The sequence below is a fragment of the Lotus japonicus genome, chromosome 6 (assembly GCF_012489685.1).
Source record: "Lotus japonicus ecotype B-129 chromosome 6, LjGifu_v1.2".
Lineage (NCBI taxonomy): Eukaryota > Viridiplantae > Streptophyta > Magnoliopsida > Fabales > Fabaceae > Lotus > Lotus japonicus.
In genome coordinates, this window is record NC_080046.1 from 65,179,706 (window position 1) to 65,198,769 (window position 19,064).

Below are 19,064 nucleotides of genomic sequence, written 5' to 3' on the forward strand. Positions count from 1 at the left end.
ATGATCTTCTGGTAGGTTGGATGCATTAACTAGACACTTTCTTTTTCTCTTCTCTGTCCTTTTGAGATCAAGCACAAATGCAACATGTTGAATTTTTAACGGATATGATAGGATTTAACCAAAGGTGTCGTGTGATAATCGCTAACCTCGTGACTTAGTTATAAGGTTGGTGATTCAATCATCGTCCATAGAAATATAACACATTAATCAATTACCCTTTTATGCAAGCATCATCAACGAAAGGATAAATCACTACTATTATCAATCATATCGACAAAAAAAAATATGATAGTATTTTATCAATGAAAACTTCTGATGAAGTTTCACCATGAGATGGTTATCTCTATTCTCTCCCACAATATTGGAAAAAAAATACTTTCGCATCAAAGTATCAAATGATTTTTTTCCTTAGTTCAGTTTGCTTGCCTGTATACATGATTTGAAATCTCACTAATCTCTTGTAGCAATTTGCTTTCCTTGTCGTGGACTTTAAAAACTTTCTAAGTTCCTTTCTTTGTCTAAATATGCAATGTAGAAAGAGTTGTTAACTGAACAATCATGGAAACCATACATTAATTGTTGAAGTGAATTTACCATACCATCCCCACCGCTGAGCCAAAGTTGAAGACGATGGGTAGAGATAATCAACAAGGCCGGGCCGACCACAGGTTACATATGATATGACTTTCATGTTTCCATAAATGCACCCTTCAAAAATCCTACCCTTTGTTACAATTGATTTTTTATTTATTTAAGTACATGTTTGAACACACAGAAGAAAACCATGATCAACCGAAATCACGATTGACACAAGCAACTTCCATTAACTTTTGGGGCGGTCAACTGTGATTTCACCGTGAAAAACCACCGTGTATTATGGGACCATTTTATTTTTAAGGCTTTGCCTCTAAACCAGTCAAAATAGTGGTACCAAATCAACTCGGCAGGATATTCAATGCAATAAATGAAGTTTCTGACTTTCTGAAACCAATTTGGGCAGGAAAAAACTACTAGTCCAAAACTGGGTTTTGCACTTGCAGCATCATTAATTAGATTGTGTTCATCTTACAAACATCTCAACATAATTCATACACATCTTCTCTGTAACCCATCTGCCCCCACTACCTATAGTATTAACTTGTATAAATTATAATACATGATGCACCTCTATGTCAAGAACATCACTTCTTATTTATAAGAGATGTAATATGTGTATAAATGCATTGTATTATTCAACTTAATTTAGTATTATCCGCCAACTGCATGCTACCCAGAAGTTGAACAATTGGGATAAAGTTGCAATACATAGTACATAAGCCCATGAATCTCTCTCAAAGAAGAGTCACTCTCAGTTAGTAGCATTCAGAATGCTAAGAAATTATGACAACCTGGTGTTATCGTAATGCCAAATAATAGTTATTGCAGCTAACAAGCTGGCATGCTGTTACCAATACTGAAGGTGAACCAGGGGGTCCTAGCTTATTATGTAAAACTGAAATAAAAGATAAAATACTATTCACATTATTTGTTGTGTGTACATTTACGTTGATAGAAACAACCTGCGTTAGATAGAGCTTAGCCGCCCATAGTGATCCTAACTGCCTCGAACAAGTTTGCATGAGTGCAGAATACCTGTGGTTTAAACCATTAAAGAAACAACCTCAAAGGCTAGAAGAGCCCCAGCTGGCATCAACGGCATCGACGATCTTTTTATGGAGTATGGATCCAGAACAAGCAATTATACCACGATCAAGGCCTTCCAAATATAAGCCTTTTGAGAAGTCCAAGGGAAGTCCTCCAGCATCTGTTACAATCCCACCAGCTTCTTGTATGATGATAACACCTGCCGCGTGATCCCATACTTTCTCCTTATACCCTGCCCTCGCAAACTTCATGAAAACCTCGGCATCCCCACGAGCTATTGCTGCATATTTCACCATGCTGTATACTCTTAATGGCTGTTTCCTGCAGACATCATGAGAAAGAGCTGTCTTATAAAGCTAGGACTATACTAGTACATTTATGTTGTCTTGCTGACTTCTTTCAAAGAATATGTTCTCAACGTTTCTTTGTCATAGAGATAAATGAGAATCTAACTTGTCTTTAAGAATGGAATATGCAACTGCACATCACAATTTCTGCTTTCCATCATATTTCATAACCTCTTCATCTCAAAAGTACTAATTAACAGGATGATTGGACCTTACTCAAGAATCATAAATTTTAATATGTTTCTGGTACTAATTTAATTGGGATACTGTTCACACACCGAACCTAAGAACCGAGCGAGGTTAATATGCCTGGTCTAGCTAATCAGCTAATCAGTCGATCGACTGTTGATGAGGGGAAAACATTTCCTCTAGATTCTGGGAGGCCAAGATAACAAAAATCTAACAAATCAATCAGTCTCCATGTAGGAACAGGTACTTAACAGTGAAAAAAAAAATATAGGTAAAATTCCCATATTCATATGTCCATAAGTTGAGAACCACACAAGTAAAAATCAAGAGCAAACGGATAATTGATATTGAAATGGAATGAGAAGATAAATGCACCTGAGACCAACACTTTGAGCCAGTCCTTCCGTAAAGGAATGGCTTGAATTGGCCTTCTCAACTGGTTCACAAAAAGTGGCAAGTGCTGGATTGTCAATGGAAGAGACAGAAACTTGTTTTGCATAGTTTGGCCACACAAACTTCTTGTCGACATGGACCAGCGGTTGCATCCAAGACTTTCCACTTCCCCTTTTAGCATATAGCACACAACCTTTGTTCCAACTTTGAGAAGTTGGAGGAGTCAGCTTGGCTACAATCCTATGATAGCGGTGTTGATAACTTAACCATTCCTTTCTCATTGGGTAGTTAGGACACCCAAGAACACCAAGCACCACTTCTCCATCCTCTATGAGTGCTAAAGCAACAGCATATTGATCTCCACGAACAAACCCTAATGTGCCATCAACAGGATCCAGTACCCAAAATCTTCCAGTGGAGCCTCCAATTGAGTTACAGCGACTAATGATTTCAAGAACCTGTGAAGCCCCAAGCGCTGATTTTGGCTTCGGAACTCCAAATTGAGGTGCTTCAGCAAGACATTCATTAACAGTTCTAACCACAGCTTCTAAAAGCTCAGATGCGTTAGCCTTGGAGAGAGTTTGAACATCTTCTTCAGCTACAATTGAGATATTTTCACTCCCTAAACACTCGGACAATATCCAGCTGACGATTGCTTGGACACTCCAATCTATTTAAATAGCATCATGAAGAGTACAATTTAAACATGATTGTTAGCGTGTATGTAAACTCTTCAACTCCCAGGAATAGACTGATCAATCAAGTCCAAAAAGATTTACTTACAAAATTCAGACAAATAAGCTTCAAGCATCATACGATCAACGTTCTAAAGAAATATAAATGAAGGACTAAACATAAATTTGATCATAGCTCTTTACTCAGGTCAGTTTTACCAATGACTATATATCAGAATTTCACACAAAGAGAAGAGAACATGGTAAGTAATAAATTATATTATGAAGATCATGAATCCATATAGGATTGCACCTCATTCACTTCAATTCCAATAGCAGCATCTAGAAATAGAAATGTAAAATGAACACTGCGAAAGGTCTAGCAAATAAGTTGAATAATTACCTCAACTTATTCAACAAATAACAATATCATCAATCTTTAGGAAAACTTTTGTTCATCTAAAGCAGAAATGTGCTTCCAAAAGTCCTAAATGCAACTACCTATGTAAAGCAACCGAGCAAGGTGTTTACTAGGAGAAAGACCTGCAGACTTTCTTTGGTGGAGCGGTCTTTCCAATAATCTCTTGAAGACATCCAAAGGGATTTCAGAGCCCTTTTCCTCCCTCCATTAAATTTAATTTTTAGGGTATTATTTTAAATAGGATACTTATCCTCCTCCTCCTTTGTGATCATTCCTTTGTTCCTATAGAATTTCTTATGTTGTCAACATAGGGAAAAAGAGGGTCAGATATCACTTTCCTTCCTTTATTTCTGAATGATACAGCCAAAATTGAGGTAACATAACTATTTCCAGGGATCAAGGTTAAACAGTTAGTTCATTCAAAAGTAGTTTGCTTACGGAATAAGTGAATTATATGCCTTCCTACCTGCAAGCCATATCCTAAATGGGGAAATTTGTGATTGTAAAGGGAAATAGAGCTAGGTGTATATATCCTGGAAAAGATCAAAATTCTATGGCAGGTCAATCAGCTGATTTTTTCCCTTCATTAGAAAGGTGAACTTTAGAAAATCCACGAACCGTTAAACTTTAAATGTCACTATCCACACCAATGATTGTAGTAATTAGAAAATAAGTATTGATCTGATTTTGTCCTTGTGTATCAGAAGAGTTTAGCATTCCTCTCTTTTCTGCTTTTGAGAACAAACAAAGAAGCCACTTGTCATAATTTGACAAAGGTCATAAGTTTTTCCCCTTGTAGACATGTTTAGTTATTTATTTAATATACCTAAACTATCTTTCAAGTTTCAATAACATATTTGACTGGAGTTTTTGTTTGCTTGCTAGTTGCTAAGGTCCCTTCCCTGCATATATATGCTGCAGAATCCACCCCTAATACATAAATATCCAATGCACGAATCCAAATAGAACCAGGTGACAAATTGTCAAATTGGGTCATTTTGTTGAAACAAAGAGAATTGTTTTGGGAAGGCAAGCACAATTGATAAACTAGAATGCAATTCAGAAGAAAAGCAGAGAATTATCAGAAACAAGAGCTTAATCAAACAAACCCAGTTGAGAAATAGCAAACAAGACATTCACCTGCAACTGTAACCGGAGAATTATCATCCTTGGAGTGAACCTGATGATTGGTGCTGGTTTTTGAAATCAAATTGTCCTGCACTTTCTGGCAAAGGGAACATGCCATCTGCACTGCCCTGACAGCAACATATAATTCCTTAGAATATTCCTCTGCTTCAGAGAAAATAAGCAATTTCTCATGTTCCTCCTCCTCTTCCATGACAGGAGAAGAACAAGGCTGGTCAAATTTTGACACAAAACCAATGTGCCTTGAGAAATTGTAGCTGCGGGGTGAAATGGAACAAGAACATGAACCTGAACCAGATTGTACTAAATCAACATGGGAGAGTGTGAAGAAGGCATCATCATCGTATCTTGTTGTTCTTCTTGTTCCAAAGAGACGTGGGATAATTGTAGCAAAGCTTGAACAATATAAAGACATGTCACTCAGCTACCATACACACAAACCAATCTCTCACTCTTGGTATGTATGTGCCCACGGTTGCTAATCAATACTATTCAATACTGAAAGAAAAAAAAATCAGATTTTTTTGAGGTTGAAATGGAGAGAAGGAAAAATTGAAATTTGGGTTTTGCAATGCTGATGATAATTTACTATACAGACTCATAAAGTTGCAAACTTTGGCAAAATTGCAGTACTATTAGGGCTGCTTCTTTTTGGGGTATCAAAGGTTAAAGTGGATTTGCTTTGAACTTCAATTATGAATTTTTAGATTTTTTTTTTGGATTAATATTCGACACTGACTAGTTTGTTGTTTGTGTTGTGAAATAAAGGTGGTCATACTTTCAAAAAAAAAGAAATAAAGGTGGTCATAGATTTGAGTAAATTATTATACTTAGGGTCCTAAAAAGGAATTCCAATTTACATAAAGAAAACGCACCTTCGTTTGTTTTGATGATAAGGGAGGAGAAGAAAAGGGGTGGAATGAAAAAGGAGGGAAAAGAGTGAGCTTTATCGTGTTTGGTTGTAATCTGAGTTGGGCTATGCGTTTGACAATTGACCTTGGATTCCAGATGGTGTGTTTTGAGACCGATTTTTTGCAGCTTTATCGGTGGTGGAGGCATTGTTCTAGAAGCGGCTCTTACCTTGATTTGATTATCTTTGATTGTCGCACTTTTTCTTTGGTTTTTGTACAATTGGATGTTTTGTTTGTTCGTTGTTCCGACAATAGTGTCGCTGACTTTTTAGTTATGAACGCTTCCTCCTTTACGATTTTAATAGAGGAGGGGCCTCTTGGTCTAAATACTTTTGTTTGTTCTAATGCTTTGACACAGGGGCCGGTTTGATTAATACATGTAGACAACTTTCAAAAAATAATTTTATTAATCATATATTTACTTCAAAATATTTTTTATATGATTTATTTCATAACCAAATAAATCTTTATTGCAATTATACCCTTCGTGAGTTACATCTACACATGAAAATGGTAACACTTGATCATGTCATTTAGGTAGTACACTTAAAAAATATTGAGGGCAACATAGAATTTGTGATTGCTCTATTAATCATATATCAAACAATATACAAAATCTATTCATTTCTTATGTCATTCTCTCTACTCATTTTCTCTCTTCTCTTTTCTCTATCTCACATAAACCAAACAAATAAGCATCTATAACTACATTCATTAAGGAATGGAATGGCAGTGTAGTGGCGTCCTTTGTTCATCACTCACATGATTTCTGGATTGAAATAGTGTTGAAGATGGCATTGGTCGGTCCACTCTGTCTTCTCTTGCAATGGCAATAGGCCCTCCCTGCTGCTGTTACATAACTTTCTCAACCGACCAAAACTACTATGCCAAACAGTTCTGGTGAAATGATTAGTGTCATGACCCTTGTGAATTTCACAATTTTCTTCCTTAACAGTCAAATTAAGAAGCCCCAACACAATTTTTTATATAGATTAGTTCAAGTCAGGTCAAAAGTTATTGTAAATTATAGATTGTATTCTAGACAACTCTGGAATTACACATAATCACATGTTTACTCTCATAATTATTAAATTAATGTGAACTGCTTTATCAACTAAAAGCTGGCATTTCTCCTAAGCCAGTATTGGATAACTATGTTGAAGAATTCTGCTACTATGCTTAAAAGAATGCAGATTCAACAATGTCACACCTTAACTAAGTTCTTTTTTATTGATAAAAAGACTAAAAGTTAAGAGCATGAATTGTTCTCATGTGTGCTAACTTTTCCTATTCAAGATTCATTTCAGTTAAAAATTCTTCAAAAGTTGAGTTCACACTAGATAGATTTTATCACACTCAAACTGTCCTTGTTGTCTGTTCTTTGGGGCCACCGTGGACGCGTTGTCTGTCTCTGTTACCATGTTCCACAGGTCCATATTTTATTGAGTTCACGCGTGGCAGTGCAAAAATGGCCCTATCAAAAAATGGAAGGTCAAAAGGAGTCCACATCAGTGGCAAACCCTCTATATTTAGCCTAAAAGCACAGGGTAATTTAGTAACATGAGTACTATATAACAGACTGAAGTTCCTGAAATGGAAGGGAAGCAGAGTGCATCATTTTCAAAACAGAGCTTCTATTTGTTGAAGGGAACAGAGGAAAACAGAGAAAACAGAGCAAGAACAGAGTGAGATGGGGGCTGGCATGATCAACAGTGGAAGAAGCTTCCCTGGGAGGAGAATCTCTGGCCGTCCGATTCCAAAGAGAGGACAAGTGAAGCTTGGAATTGTTTTGGGGTTGGCCAACTCTGTTGCTTGCATCTTCTCCCGCACCACTTCATGTGCTGCACCTTCTCACTTCAACCATTGAGGCAGAGGATCAAAGTGGAAACCAATCTCCCTACAAATATTTGGCTTTTTCATTCTTGTACAAATTTGTTTCTAATGTGTATATTATGTGTGCTAGTTTTTTGCTAGTGAATCGAACTAGGCTCTTGTTTTTCTGCAGAATTGAATGGATTTCTGTAATGGTAACTCAATTTATGAACACTCTTCTGTACACAAAGGAAACCTGTCAATAAATTGAGTGATCTTTCTTTCAGCATTCTTATTTCTTACTGTAAGAGATTAGAGTACAAATGTATACAATGTCCTTCTATATAAAACTCCTATCAAGTGATACGTGATCCTTTATGTCATCAGCAATGAAAGTTTCAAGGAAAATTAATAATAAACAACTCTATGAATAATTAAATAAAGTCAAACAATCATGAATTTTTGTTTCTTGCTATTGTGAGCAACTTTAATAATTAGAAAGGACTAACTAGATGAATGTGTTGTTTTAAACCTCTTAAAAGGAGAAATTAGTTGGATAAACCTGGGAAGGTCTTTGGACTCAAAGAATAGATGAGCTCAATGAAGATATATATGAGTCATTTTTCAGGGAGTTATAATTTTCTTTTGTTACATTGTAGAAAGAAAGTAAAAAAGAACCAAGCAAAACCAGGATACCAGAGTTGAGCAGTCATTAGTTTCTTCTATAATCAACAAAGGGTCATTAGAAGATGCACCCTTTTTTCTAAGTCAACACATTGATAGTTTTCTATAAGAATATGGGTCAAAGTAATACTTCACTCCTTTGAAAAGAGTTCTTAATACTGAGAATCACTGTAGAGTCTGCTCAAAGGTAATATAATAGTTCAAACAATCTTAATAGCATTTGAAGGTATAATTTTCAATGCTATCTCAATGTTCTATTGCTTTAATTCTTTCCTTTGAATTGAATCCCCTCCTGCCCCTGCTGAAACCAAATGGGAATGGCGCTACTCTCCCATTTGGGTTTATTATTACATATTTATAACATAAAGCATATGAATAGTGTGTCTTGTTCCATGTTTGGCAATTTCATAATCAATTCTTATTGTCTATAATCACTTTTAAGTGGTTATATAAGCATTTGTTAATTGACTTGAAGAATTGATTTTGTCCCAAAATTGTAGGGGTTAGAGAGAGTAGTTTCTACACTACACATAATTATATGTACTATTTTATAACTATACTTCACAACATTACCCTATAAAAACCACTTCCATATGCGTATCCAAACATAAATGATGCAAATTTCAATTCACTTTTACCATAACCAATTCTGAGAAGGCTGATCTAAACACACACTCAGATCACCTCATCCTTTCTTTTTAAGAAAAGGTAAGGGGTGCAGATGTCTCTACAATTATGAACACAAGCACATCAATATATTTTCTAATATAACAAGCTACATAAGATAACAAAACCTCACTGAAGAGTGTAAAAAGGAGTGGTAAAGTCACAGGGAGATATTCTTTGAACTTCATCTTTATTAATGGCTTTCCACTCATTCATTCTGAAAGAAGTTGAGGAGCTGATGAAATGCCTTCAGTAGAGAGCAGCATAACATAACATAGTCCATCTGCATTTGCATGATGACCTGTTGAAAATTCAACTGGGCTTGAAGAATTTCAATTTGAGTCCATTATTCACCATGCTCCAAATTCCCCCAATGGAGAAAGCCAAGCTAAAACCAACCCCCAACCAGCCTAGAATCCAGTTGAAATACCAATTGAAGCTGTATTTTGTTGGCTGTTTAATGAGAACCCACATGAAGCAAGGATATGCAAAAGTGACTGGAAGAGTGAGTCCTCCCAACAAACCAGCAAGACTTGAGAGGAAGGGAAGAGCCACTCCTATGAAGAAGGAGACAAATCCAAAGAAGACTCTAAAACCTGACCGGACCCATATCGAGCAGGGACGGTTTGTTCTGCTGGTGTATCCAGCTTCAAAACTGTCAAAAGCAGGCATTGAGTATATCTGGAAACTGCTCAAGCAGTTGAACACAACAAGAAGGAATGCTAAGGCCAGAATCCCTCTTGAGATGTCATGACTGTGAAATGCATATAAGGCAGTGAGAATCCCTCCAGGAGGCATCTGTAAGAAAATAGTGTCAAAGTTAAGGATCCAGCAATGATTAAAAAGGGTACATGCAGAGAAATTTGAATTCCATGCAGCAAAGGGAAATCCTAAATACACGCAGACAATAAATCTAAGTTGTTCAATCAAAACCAGATGGCTCAAATTTTGAGTTTATCTCTCGCGTTCAATCTTGATGAAAAACGAGTTTGTTGGAATCAAGTGTTGGAGTCAAGTCCCACATCGGAGAAGTCAAGGTGGGAGGGAGAGTTTATAAGAGATGTGACCCATAAACCTAATGCCTTAAGGTTTTGGGTTAAGATGTGGTGTCCAAGATCTCCTTGGTGTCTCCTCTCGGCCTTGACCCATGGGTCCTCGTCGTGTCTCTCCCCAACAAGTGGTATCAGAGCCGATGGTTCGTGGGACCATGACAGCTCCTTGTGTCGAAAGTCTTCCTAGCAGTGTGGCTAGGCGGCGAGTTCCGTTGGCAGCGAACGGCGGTGCAAGGTGGATAGCTTCCGCAGACGAGAGGACCATGGGTGATACTGATGTGGTTGAGGGACTCACACTTGAGGGGGAGATTGTTGGAATCAAGTGTTAGAGTCAAGTCCCACATCGGAGAAGTCAAGGTAAGAGGGAGAGTTTATAAGGAGATGGACCCATAAACCTAATGCCTTAAGGTTTTGGGTTAAGATGTGGTGTCCAAGATCTCCTTGGTGTCTCCTCTCGGCCTTGACCCATGGGTCCTTGTCGTGTCTCTCCCCAACAAGTAGTATCAGAGCCGATGGTTCGTGGGACCATGACGGCTCCTTGTGTCGAAAGTCTTCCTAGCAGTGTGGCTAGGCGGCGAGTTCCGTTGGCAGCGAACGGCGGTGCAAGGTGGATAGCTTCCGCAGACGGGAGGACCATGGGCGATGTGGTTGAAGGACTCACACTTGAGGGGGAGATTGTTGGAATCAAGTGTTGGAGTCAAGTCCCACATCGGAGAAGTCAAGGTGGGAGGGAGAGTTTATAAGAGATGTGACCCATAAACCTAATGCCTTAAGGTTTTGGGTTAAGATGTGGTGTCCAAGATCTCCTTGGTGTCTCCTCTCGGCCTTGACCCATGGGTCCTCGTCGTGTCTCTCCCCAACAGAGTTAGCCGATCTTTAATCAAAAGACTCAAATTCCTTAACTGTGTGAATTTAGAATTGCCTTATTGCGCGAACCCAAACCCAAAGGAACCTAAAAATACTAACTATAGTTTATATTATTAAACCAAATTCAATCTGCATATGTATATAGTCTCCAATAGTTGCACTTTCATATCATTCAAAATCACATTTTGAGATCACTTACTTGGTTCCCATAGGCCCAAAATCCACCAATAGAAACAGGGAAGATGCACATTGCAATGAAGAAATAAGCAACCTTGGCTCCTTTCCACATTGGCACGCGGGCAGGGTGCTTAAAAGTTGATGGCATTGTGGCCTGAAGAAAACAATGTGCATATCTTGATTACTTAAAAAGAAAAGAAATAAATTCTAAGGTAAAAGAAAAACAATTTCTTGGCAACTCATGGTTACCTGAACTTCAAGGACCAAATTGTGGCCTCTGAAAGAAAAGGCTACAATTCCAAGTGCATTCAATGCCAGAAACAAAGAAGAAGATGATGATTGCATAGACAGGGGTTCATAAGAGATAGAGGGTGGCCTTTGTTGGCTGACAGAGAGTACCCAGACCATGGTGGAGTAAGTGATGGCTGTAACAGCACCTATGAGTGAGATGCCTGCAATTGAATTGAGGTTTGGAAGCTGAGACAGGACAATTGCTAGAGAAGTGAAAACCAGGTACCACTCCACAGTGGTTAAAGGATTTGAGGTACATGTAGGACCACAAACTATTTGGAAGAACAGTTTCATGGTCTCCCCTCCAATAAGAATCAAAGCTGTAGCTGTTCCTGCTGACAAATAAACAGTTGGGAAGAGAGCTAGCCAAACTCCTAATCTTTCCCCTGCAAAAGAAGGTAGAAACTCAGTGCATGTTTGGAAATATTTCTACAATTAATTCAAAAACCAGAATCAATTATGTCTAACTTAGTAACTTTTCAGTTAGTTTGAGTAAACATGTTCTTTGAGGATGGCATTACATCATAAACCTCAAGTTTTAAACCCATATATGAATCAATCAACTATATATGACATGTCTCAAAGCATGACTACATTGTCAATTAAGTAGCTTTTTATAAGAATGCTACATTAAGTAGCTAGAGAAAGTAAATGATGGCAAACAAACTTACCAAATGCTGCTTGTGCTAGCTCCACATATCTGTTGTACCTTTTACCTGGAACTGCTTCATGTAGCTGAACCAAAATCCATAAGGTGTAAAGTTGCCAAACATATGCTATGGTTAAGGAAATAATTCCCCAACTCCTGCAAAATATTTGGATAAAACATTTATAAGTTGTTGATGAAATATTTTCCACATGGGACTACTCCATACAAAATTTTACTAATAAGCTCAATTAGATAAACTCCGTTTTCTGTATTGTAAGGCATCTAGAGATAGAAACATAGTAAAAAAGGACTTGCATAAAAGGTTCTTCCTAAACAGTATTAGAAATTATGAGAAAAAGATGAAACCACTAACAGTTGGATGACCAACAAGAGGGACCCCTAAATAAATCTCCAAAAAAGAGAATAAGGACAGAATTAAAACTGCTGCCAATAGCAAGAAATAGTTGATTGAACAAGCCTTCCCACCCCATTCTTTCCATTCAAGCAATCAAATCTCAGATGAAACTTGATATCAGTAGAAGGGTTGCCCCACATTTCAAAACCCCCCTCATATCATGTCTACTAAAAGGATATGATCGACAAGTAGGCAATTGTTTTTAGAAAATGAAAGTAAAGTTTCTGCCCATAGATAAAAGAGAAAAAGACAAAGAGAAGTACAAACTTGTGCCATTGCAAAAAAAAAAACATGGGATATTTGTTCATGTTGAAAATGAATGAATAAACTTTAGTTCCACCGAATGAACGATTCATTCATGCAAATTTCACGCTCCAAATGTATGGCCCTAGGTGTGAGGGTGTGTGTTAAGGTCTCAGTTGGCTAAAGTTATGGTCAAATAAATCCTTATAAAGAGTGGAGTAAGTCTCACAAAGATATGCAATATGTAAAATGCTCTGAAGATGAAAACATACCAGCCAAGATAAGCAAAAGCAACAGGCAAAAGGAGGGCCTGGAAGCCAATCCCAGCATTGAGGTTGTGAAACGCAGAGTAGTGAGCATTTCCATTGCGAGATTCAGTGATGGGGAGCCATGCATCTTGAGGGTTGAGCTTAGTGAGGTGACCAACCTCCTCCAAGTAGCCCTTCATGTTGACGAGCACTCTCTTCATTGGGGTTCCTATTGGACTCAGAAACCTTGGTGATATGAACGAGGTTGGTGTCCATGCATTTGAAGATTTTGCTTCCTTTGATGGTGGTCTCGGTGACCTCTGCCCCGACGGTGTCAGAATCTCTGGTGTTGACACTCTTGGTGTTGCTGGTATAGATATCAGCTCTGTCTCTGGTCTCTCCTCCATCAAATGAGTCCAACAAAAGTAACCTGGCCCAACCGAGAAAAATCAAAAACTCAGTGCATGTTTGGAAACTCTTCTACAATACAATTGATTCAGAAGTTAGAATCAATTCTGTAAATAAGCTTCTCTGAGTAGCTTCTTTATTCAGATTTGATTCAGATTTGATTATAATAAAGGGTAACTGATCCAAGTATCCTATTAATTGTTAACTAACTTGTCATAGAAAACAAATTAGTTGTGGTAAAGCAAAATTCACCCCTACAAGATTAATCTACAATAACCAGAAACCAGAAATGTCCACAGTTGTTAACAAAAGCTTCCCTAAATGTCATGAAACAGAACAAGTAAATGTATCTGAAACATATGCTTAACAACAAGACAACCAAGACAGAATTTTCTGAGCTCATCCCCTGTTTACTCTTATTGGGGATAAAAGCATAATGGTGAAAAATCAAGTTAGAAATCAAACCTTCTTTAGCAAAGTATAACAAAAAAAAATAACACTTGGAAAAGAATTTGTGAATTTACAAAGTAAGTGACATGCATAAAAGCCATTTGAAAATATGCTTAAATAGTTAAACGGGGGGATTCTGTAAATTCTATACTATATACACCTAAATGCTTGGTTTGAGATCCTAATTAAAGAGACTATAATGAATGCAACATGATATAAACAGACATACCATACCAGTGTTTGCCAGAAATAAGAACAAATAAAGCATGCAACAAGACCATGAAAGCAAATACCTTGATATAAACCCAGCAAAGTTAGCTTGGAAAGAGAGCAGAGAAGAGCTAAGTTCAAAGTTCAAAGAGATTGAGTTCTTCTTCTTCCCACGATAGAAAAGCGACTTTTTATGATTTTTGCTATTATCTTTGGAACTCGGTGTAGATGCTGTATCCCTGTGTGACTGACCAAGTGTGGCTATATACATTAATTAAATGTAGCTGGTACGAGAAACCATGATGGTTCATGACTTTGTTTACTTACTTTGAGGAAAAAGAAGTTAAAAATGCGCATCCACTGTCTCTCACTTCATTGCTTTGAGAGCATTTCTGCTGCAACACACAGCACAGGCATGCACAGTGAGTGTTGGTGGGTCTCTTTCTTGGGGACACACACCAAAGTAGCCGAAAGGAAAGCGTGGGAGAAGCATTGTGACCGTTGATGATTGAGTTGGTGGGCCACAGGGAAATATTCAACGGTGGTGATTGGGTTTGATGTTAAGTTGATAGGTCAAGATCAAAATCTTAATCAATCAATGGTTAAATGAAGTGGGACATATAGATCATGATTTAGGTTTAGAGCAAATGTTTCATCTCTCATTAATGCATTCTACTAAGTACCAAACCTAAAATTGTACTCAAATTGTACTAGTCCTATTTTGGTTTGGAAATATAATTATTGTGAGAAGAAAATGACAAAAATGACATTTTCTTTTATATATGTTTATTATTTATGTAATCAAATTAAGTAAAATTTTGTTTCCGTATGATAGCTTAAGTGGTAGGAGTTGGGGGGACATATGAGTTGGATAGGGGGAGGTTCAGGCTCCCCGTAAGATAGCTAAGTGATAGGAGCTGGAGAACATATGAATCGAGCGCAATTTATCTTTTCGATGTAAAAAAAAAAATTATATTTCCTACCCATCATTTCTATCTCTACCCAAACAAACCTTTTTTTTAAACGTGGAAAAAAATTAGAAAATTAATCAAGATTCATCAATTATACTTTTAAAAGGAAAATTAAGGAGTTCAGTAAGAGAGATATAAATATATTAGAAATTCAGGTGAGACTTGAGAGTGAGATTGCGCTAGCAATGAGTAGTGGAGTACAGTACTCCTGCATGCCTAATTTCAATTTTCAGTCTCAATCTCTGACTTTCAACAAGCCAACATCAAATAAAACAGTGGGGTTGACAGTTGTAGCGACGATAATAAATTAAAGAAGTAGTAGTAAATTGTTATTAAACCTTGGAAAAGTAGGAGTGAGACCGTAAAAACATGGGAAGCCACCTTCCACGTGCCAACCCTGCTATAAGTAAATTCATGTTGACCACTTCTCCTTAACATAATTTTGTTTGCATGATAACATTACATTATTACATACATTATGGTGTCGCTTCATTTTAAATTATTTCCTTAAGCATGAAACTGATTTCATCATATGTTTGGTCCTTCTCATTCTAACCGTTATAGCATTTCACATATCCAAATTTTTATTGAAAGACTAGGGTGTACGATTTAAAAATTGTTCTATCGGTGGAACTATGATCAAAGATCATTAAATATTTCAACTTGGTCATGGACTTGGTCACGCTCTAACACCTTCCCCTACTGTTGCAGATATCACAACCGCTATTCTCGTTGTTGTAGCTCAAAATGATTAAGAAAGCATCAACAATGAAAACGGCGATGTCTCGAAAGCTCGTGAACTAGTATGACTAATGGCCAAGATGATTTCCCTCAACATGTCGGCTGATGGGGGAGATGAGGGAGGGATGGACTAAATTGAAGGGTGAAACTTCATAAGAGGCTCATAAAGTCTCATAGGATGTCAAGTGCTCAAATGTCACTTAAGTAGCCCATTAGCATATCCGTTAACTTTTACTAACGTTTTTGTGTGGTGGTCTAACGTAATTGAATTTTACACTTTGAGATCAATTTGTGAGCACCATGAATTTTCAAGGAGGAATTCAACTATTTACTCTCATTTTTTATGCCCAACATATATACACATATATACTTTACGAGAGCAGATTCTTTCATTGGATGCTGGGGTAGCCTAGTTGCTAATGCCTTGTTCTCATCCCTGAGTGCCCTGATTAGGAGTTGAATATTGGTCCTAGCTAATTGCTTGTTTGATTATTGTATGGACATTGGTATTGCCCTTTTGCAATAAAAATACAGAAAATTAAATCAATTTTCTTCAAATTGTACTCTATATATTAATAAAAATCAACTTTGAAAAGTCAGGACAATCTAAAATCAGGTTTTTCAAATGCTCACCTAATCACACACTATGGTTACAAACAAATTAAATTTTACAAGTGACTTTGTCAGGTCTATGCATTCATGTTGTCTAGACCCTATGGTTATTCACAAATTTAAGCACTTAATTTGTGTAAGTCTACGTCTTGGTGGGTCAGCTTAAGTTGCTGTTGCAAATCCTTCTTCATGGTCATCACCAAACACCTGGTTCAGAATCATGGCCAATCTAATTCCACCCTGAGCAATTCGTTTCATCACAAATGGCATCCTTGAGTCAAAGTATTCATCTGTAAAAGGATCACAGGTGCAAAGTCGTACTTAAACAAAATCATGAATGAATTATTTAGATAGATAAGGAAAAAAAACTAATTGTATTAGTTCTGTTCTTAACAGAGAAGCTTACTAATTACTGGTTGAGTTTATGGTTGGTCACAATTTTCTTACCTGATAAAGTCATTCCAGATTGAACTCCTTCATAACCCCATTTGCAAGCTACTTGTATGCTCTCTTTTGCCCAACTATATGATTTCAAAATAAGCGTATCCAATGTGAGGAATCTATGCATAAGCAGTAACAACAAGAGGCAAGAAAATGTGAAGAGCTTACTTATTTACACAGTGAGAGAGATCATTACAATGTTCCCAAGAGGTAACATCATCAGCCCACATTCCCTGCATAGAAGAAATAAGGTATTTAGCATTTTGGATCAACTTACATTTTCTCATAATCAATCCTGGCGATTCATCTAAACTTCTTCCCAAAATTGAGTTTGACTTTACAATCAATTATAGAACGAATTCCATGAAAATTGTTGATTATATTTGGAATATTAAAAGAATCAATGAGTTTAATAAAAGCTAGATGGTTGAGAGACAAATTTGGTCTTACATCAGTGATGTTCCTCTCAATGTCTTGGAGGAGGAGACTCACATCCTTGTCATAATAGTCTGATAGTGCTGTGAGAATAATTTCTCTGTCCCACACCTAATGATGCACCAAAACAAGATAAGTGGTCAAATAAAGAAAATGGTTTTCTAATAATTATGGAGTTGAAAATTTGTATCCACTCTAGCAATATACTTGCCTAGCTAAAAGTGGTCTTTTGTATATTAATTAAATTAAATTGTCTTCTATTTAGATTTTGTTTTGAAATACAGAAAGATGGAGCAGCTTACATGATGCAGATTAGATTTGTGCCTAAACCAGCGCAGGTTTATTGTGTTTCCTCCTTCATCAGTGGTGAATCCAACATGCATAGGCTGAAAAAAACAGAGTCCACAAAAGTTTTAGTCTAAGTGGATGGTAAGAAGCTACAGAATATAGCACTTTTGAAGAGTTTATCACAAACCTGGTGTACATCTCCCATGAAGTGTGACAAGAACAACAACGCCTCAGTCATATTATCTGAAAGATCAGAAAATGAATGAATGAAGCCAAATTACTAAGAAGAAATTGAAAATTTTAATCAAGAGCTTATGTTAGAAAAACTTGATTCCCTTACATCTACGATCAGATGTCCCTTCTTTGTAATGTGAAAGCTGAGAAGTGAAATTTTTTATAGCTCCTGCAACACACATATCCTTCACGCCTTTTGGATCATGGCAGTCTCCTGTTGTAAGAACAAGAATTTCATGCATTAGTATCTTAAGCCAACAGTAACGTTGCTGCCATGTGACTTTGCGGTCATATGTTCGAGCTGTGGAATCAACTTCTTGGAAAAATCCAAGGTAGACTGCCTACTCGAGCGTAGGAGGAGTTTTATAGCGCAAAGGTTTTGCTCTTTGAGTATTTTGAGCCTTGAGGAGCACATGACAAAATAACCATATGATATAAACATATACTTACTTGAATAATCAAAAGTACAAGCATCATCAGGGGTGTCAATGAAATGAAGTGGACTTGTCCATCTATATTTGTACCAGTGCCTTATTTGGTCGGGCCATGTGCAAAGTGCTGATAAGTTACCTTTCACATTAGGAGGTAGCAAATGGGAAATTGCTTCAGATGCCTCAGGCTTCAAAAATGCCTATCATTCAAACAATTAAGTTCCAATTACTTTCCTATAATTAAAATCTCAATTCACTTGCTTTTCAGTTTCTCTAAATTAAGTAAGAACACTTACATCAATCCAAATATATATTCAATTGTGTTTATTGCTTGAGGATTGGGATTGAACTTTACCTGTGCGATTAGGCATGTCATCTCATGACCCTCTTTGCTCCAGGCATTGGCACCAGGTATTGTGATGAAAGCACCTGAGAGCAACAAAAATAATCCAAATGGAAGAGACACCAACAAATCTCCAAGCCTAACCATCTTCTAACTAGATTATAATTTTTCTGATTACTTCATCTGTTTTGTTTCCTTTTGGAAGGTACATTACAGATATATAGGGCTTTAATTTTAAGATTAGCTTGAAGGAACACGTTACTGGGTTTTCATTGAGTACAAGATTGACATACTACGTATTTATTTAATGAAGCATGGTCGAATAATTGACCTTAACTTCAAGGGAAGATGGCATATTCTGGTATATACAAGACATGATGCACTGGAGCCATGTGAAACTATAACTCAAGATTTTATTGTTGAAAGTGTTGAGTAAAGCTAGGTCAAAATGATTTGTTTCTGTGAATTGAAGTTCTTTGCTTATACGTTAGTGGTCTCCCCACCCTCACATAAACCGTGTTGCTGCTTAAACCATACAGAAGTAGGAGAGAACAATAAGCAACTAGGGAAGATAAAACGGGTTGGACTTCAAGGGCCATACCACCAGAACAGGCGGGTTGGGTTTCCAACCCACAACCCGTTTTGGCTCATCCTGCCTAGCCCATACGTAA

At 37.1% G+C, this 19,064-nt stretch overlaps 3 protein-coding genes across 3 annotated transcripts; all 3 read right to left on the reverse strand.

Moving 5' to 3' along the window:
• Positions 1–1,209: 1,209 nt before the first annotated feature.
• LOC130724275 (PAP-specific phosphatase HAL2-like) lies at positions 1,210–5,495 on the reverse strand. The gene is made up of 3 exons (XM_057575469.1): positions 4,809–5,495; positions 2,556–3,243; positions 1,210–1,965 (listed from the first exon to the last, which is right to left on the reverse strand). Exons 1-3 carry the CDS (start codon positions 5,227–5,229, stop codon positions 1,662–1,664), a joined length of 1,413 nt encoding a protein of 470 aa, XP_057431452.1. The 5' UTR covers positions 5,230–5,495; the 3' UTR covers positions 1,210–1,661.
• A 3,324-nt stretch (positions 5,496–8,819) lies between these two features.
• Positions 8,820–14,330, reverse strand: LOC130724274 (lysine histidine transporter-like 8). Its single transcript, XM_057575468.1, has 6 exons — positions 13,981–14,330; positions 12,854–13,259; positions 11,946–12,079; positions 11,233–11,660; positions 11,006–11,137; positions 8,820–9,685 (listed from the first exon to the last, which is right to left on the reverse strand). The coding sequence occupies exons 2-6, from the start codon at positions 13,234–13,236 to the stop codon at positions 9,200–9,202; spliced, it is 1,563 nt and encodes a 520-aa protein (XP_057431451.1). The 5' UTR covers positions 13,237–13,259; positions 13,981–14,330; the 3' UTR covers positions 8,820–9,199.
• A 1,826-nt stretch (positions 14,331–16,156) lies between these two features.
• Positions 16,157–18,728, reverse strand: LOC130723373 (endonuclease 1). The gene is made up of 9 exons (XM_057574384.1): positions 18,406–18,728; positions 18,070–18,250; positions 17,726–17,833; positions 17,573–17,628; positions 17,400–17,483; positions 17,113–17,208; positions 16,831–16,895; positions 16,669–16,742; positions 16,157–16,511 (listed from the first exon to the last, which is right to left on the reverse strand). The coding sequence occupies exons 1-9, from the start codon at positions 18,538–18,540 to the stop codon at positions 16,384–16,386; spliced, it is 927 nt and encodes a 308-aa protein (XP_057430367.1). The 5' UTR covers positions 18,541–18,728; the 3' UTR covers positions 16,157–16,383.
• Between the last annotated feature and the right edge of the window lie 336 nt (positions 18,729–19,064).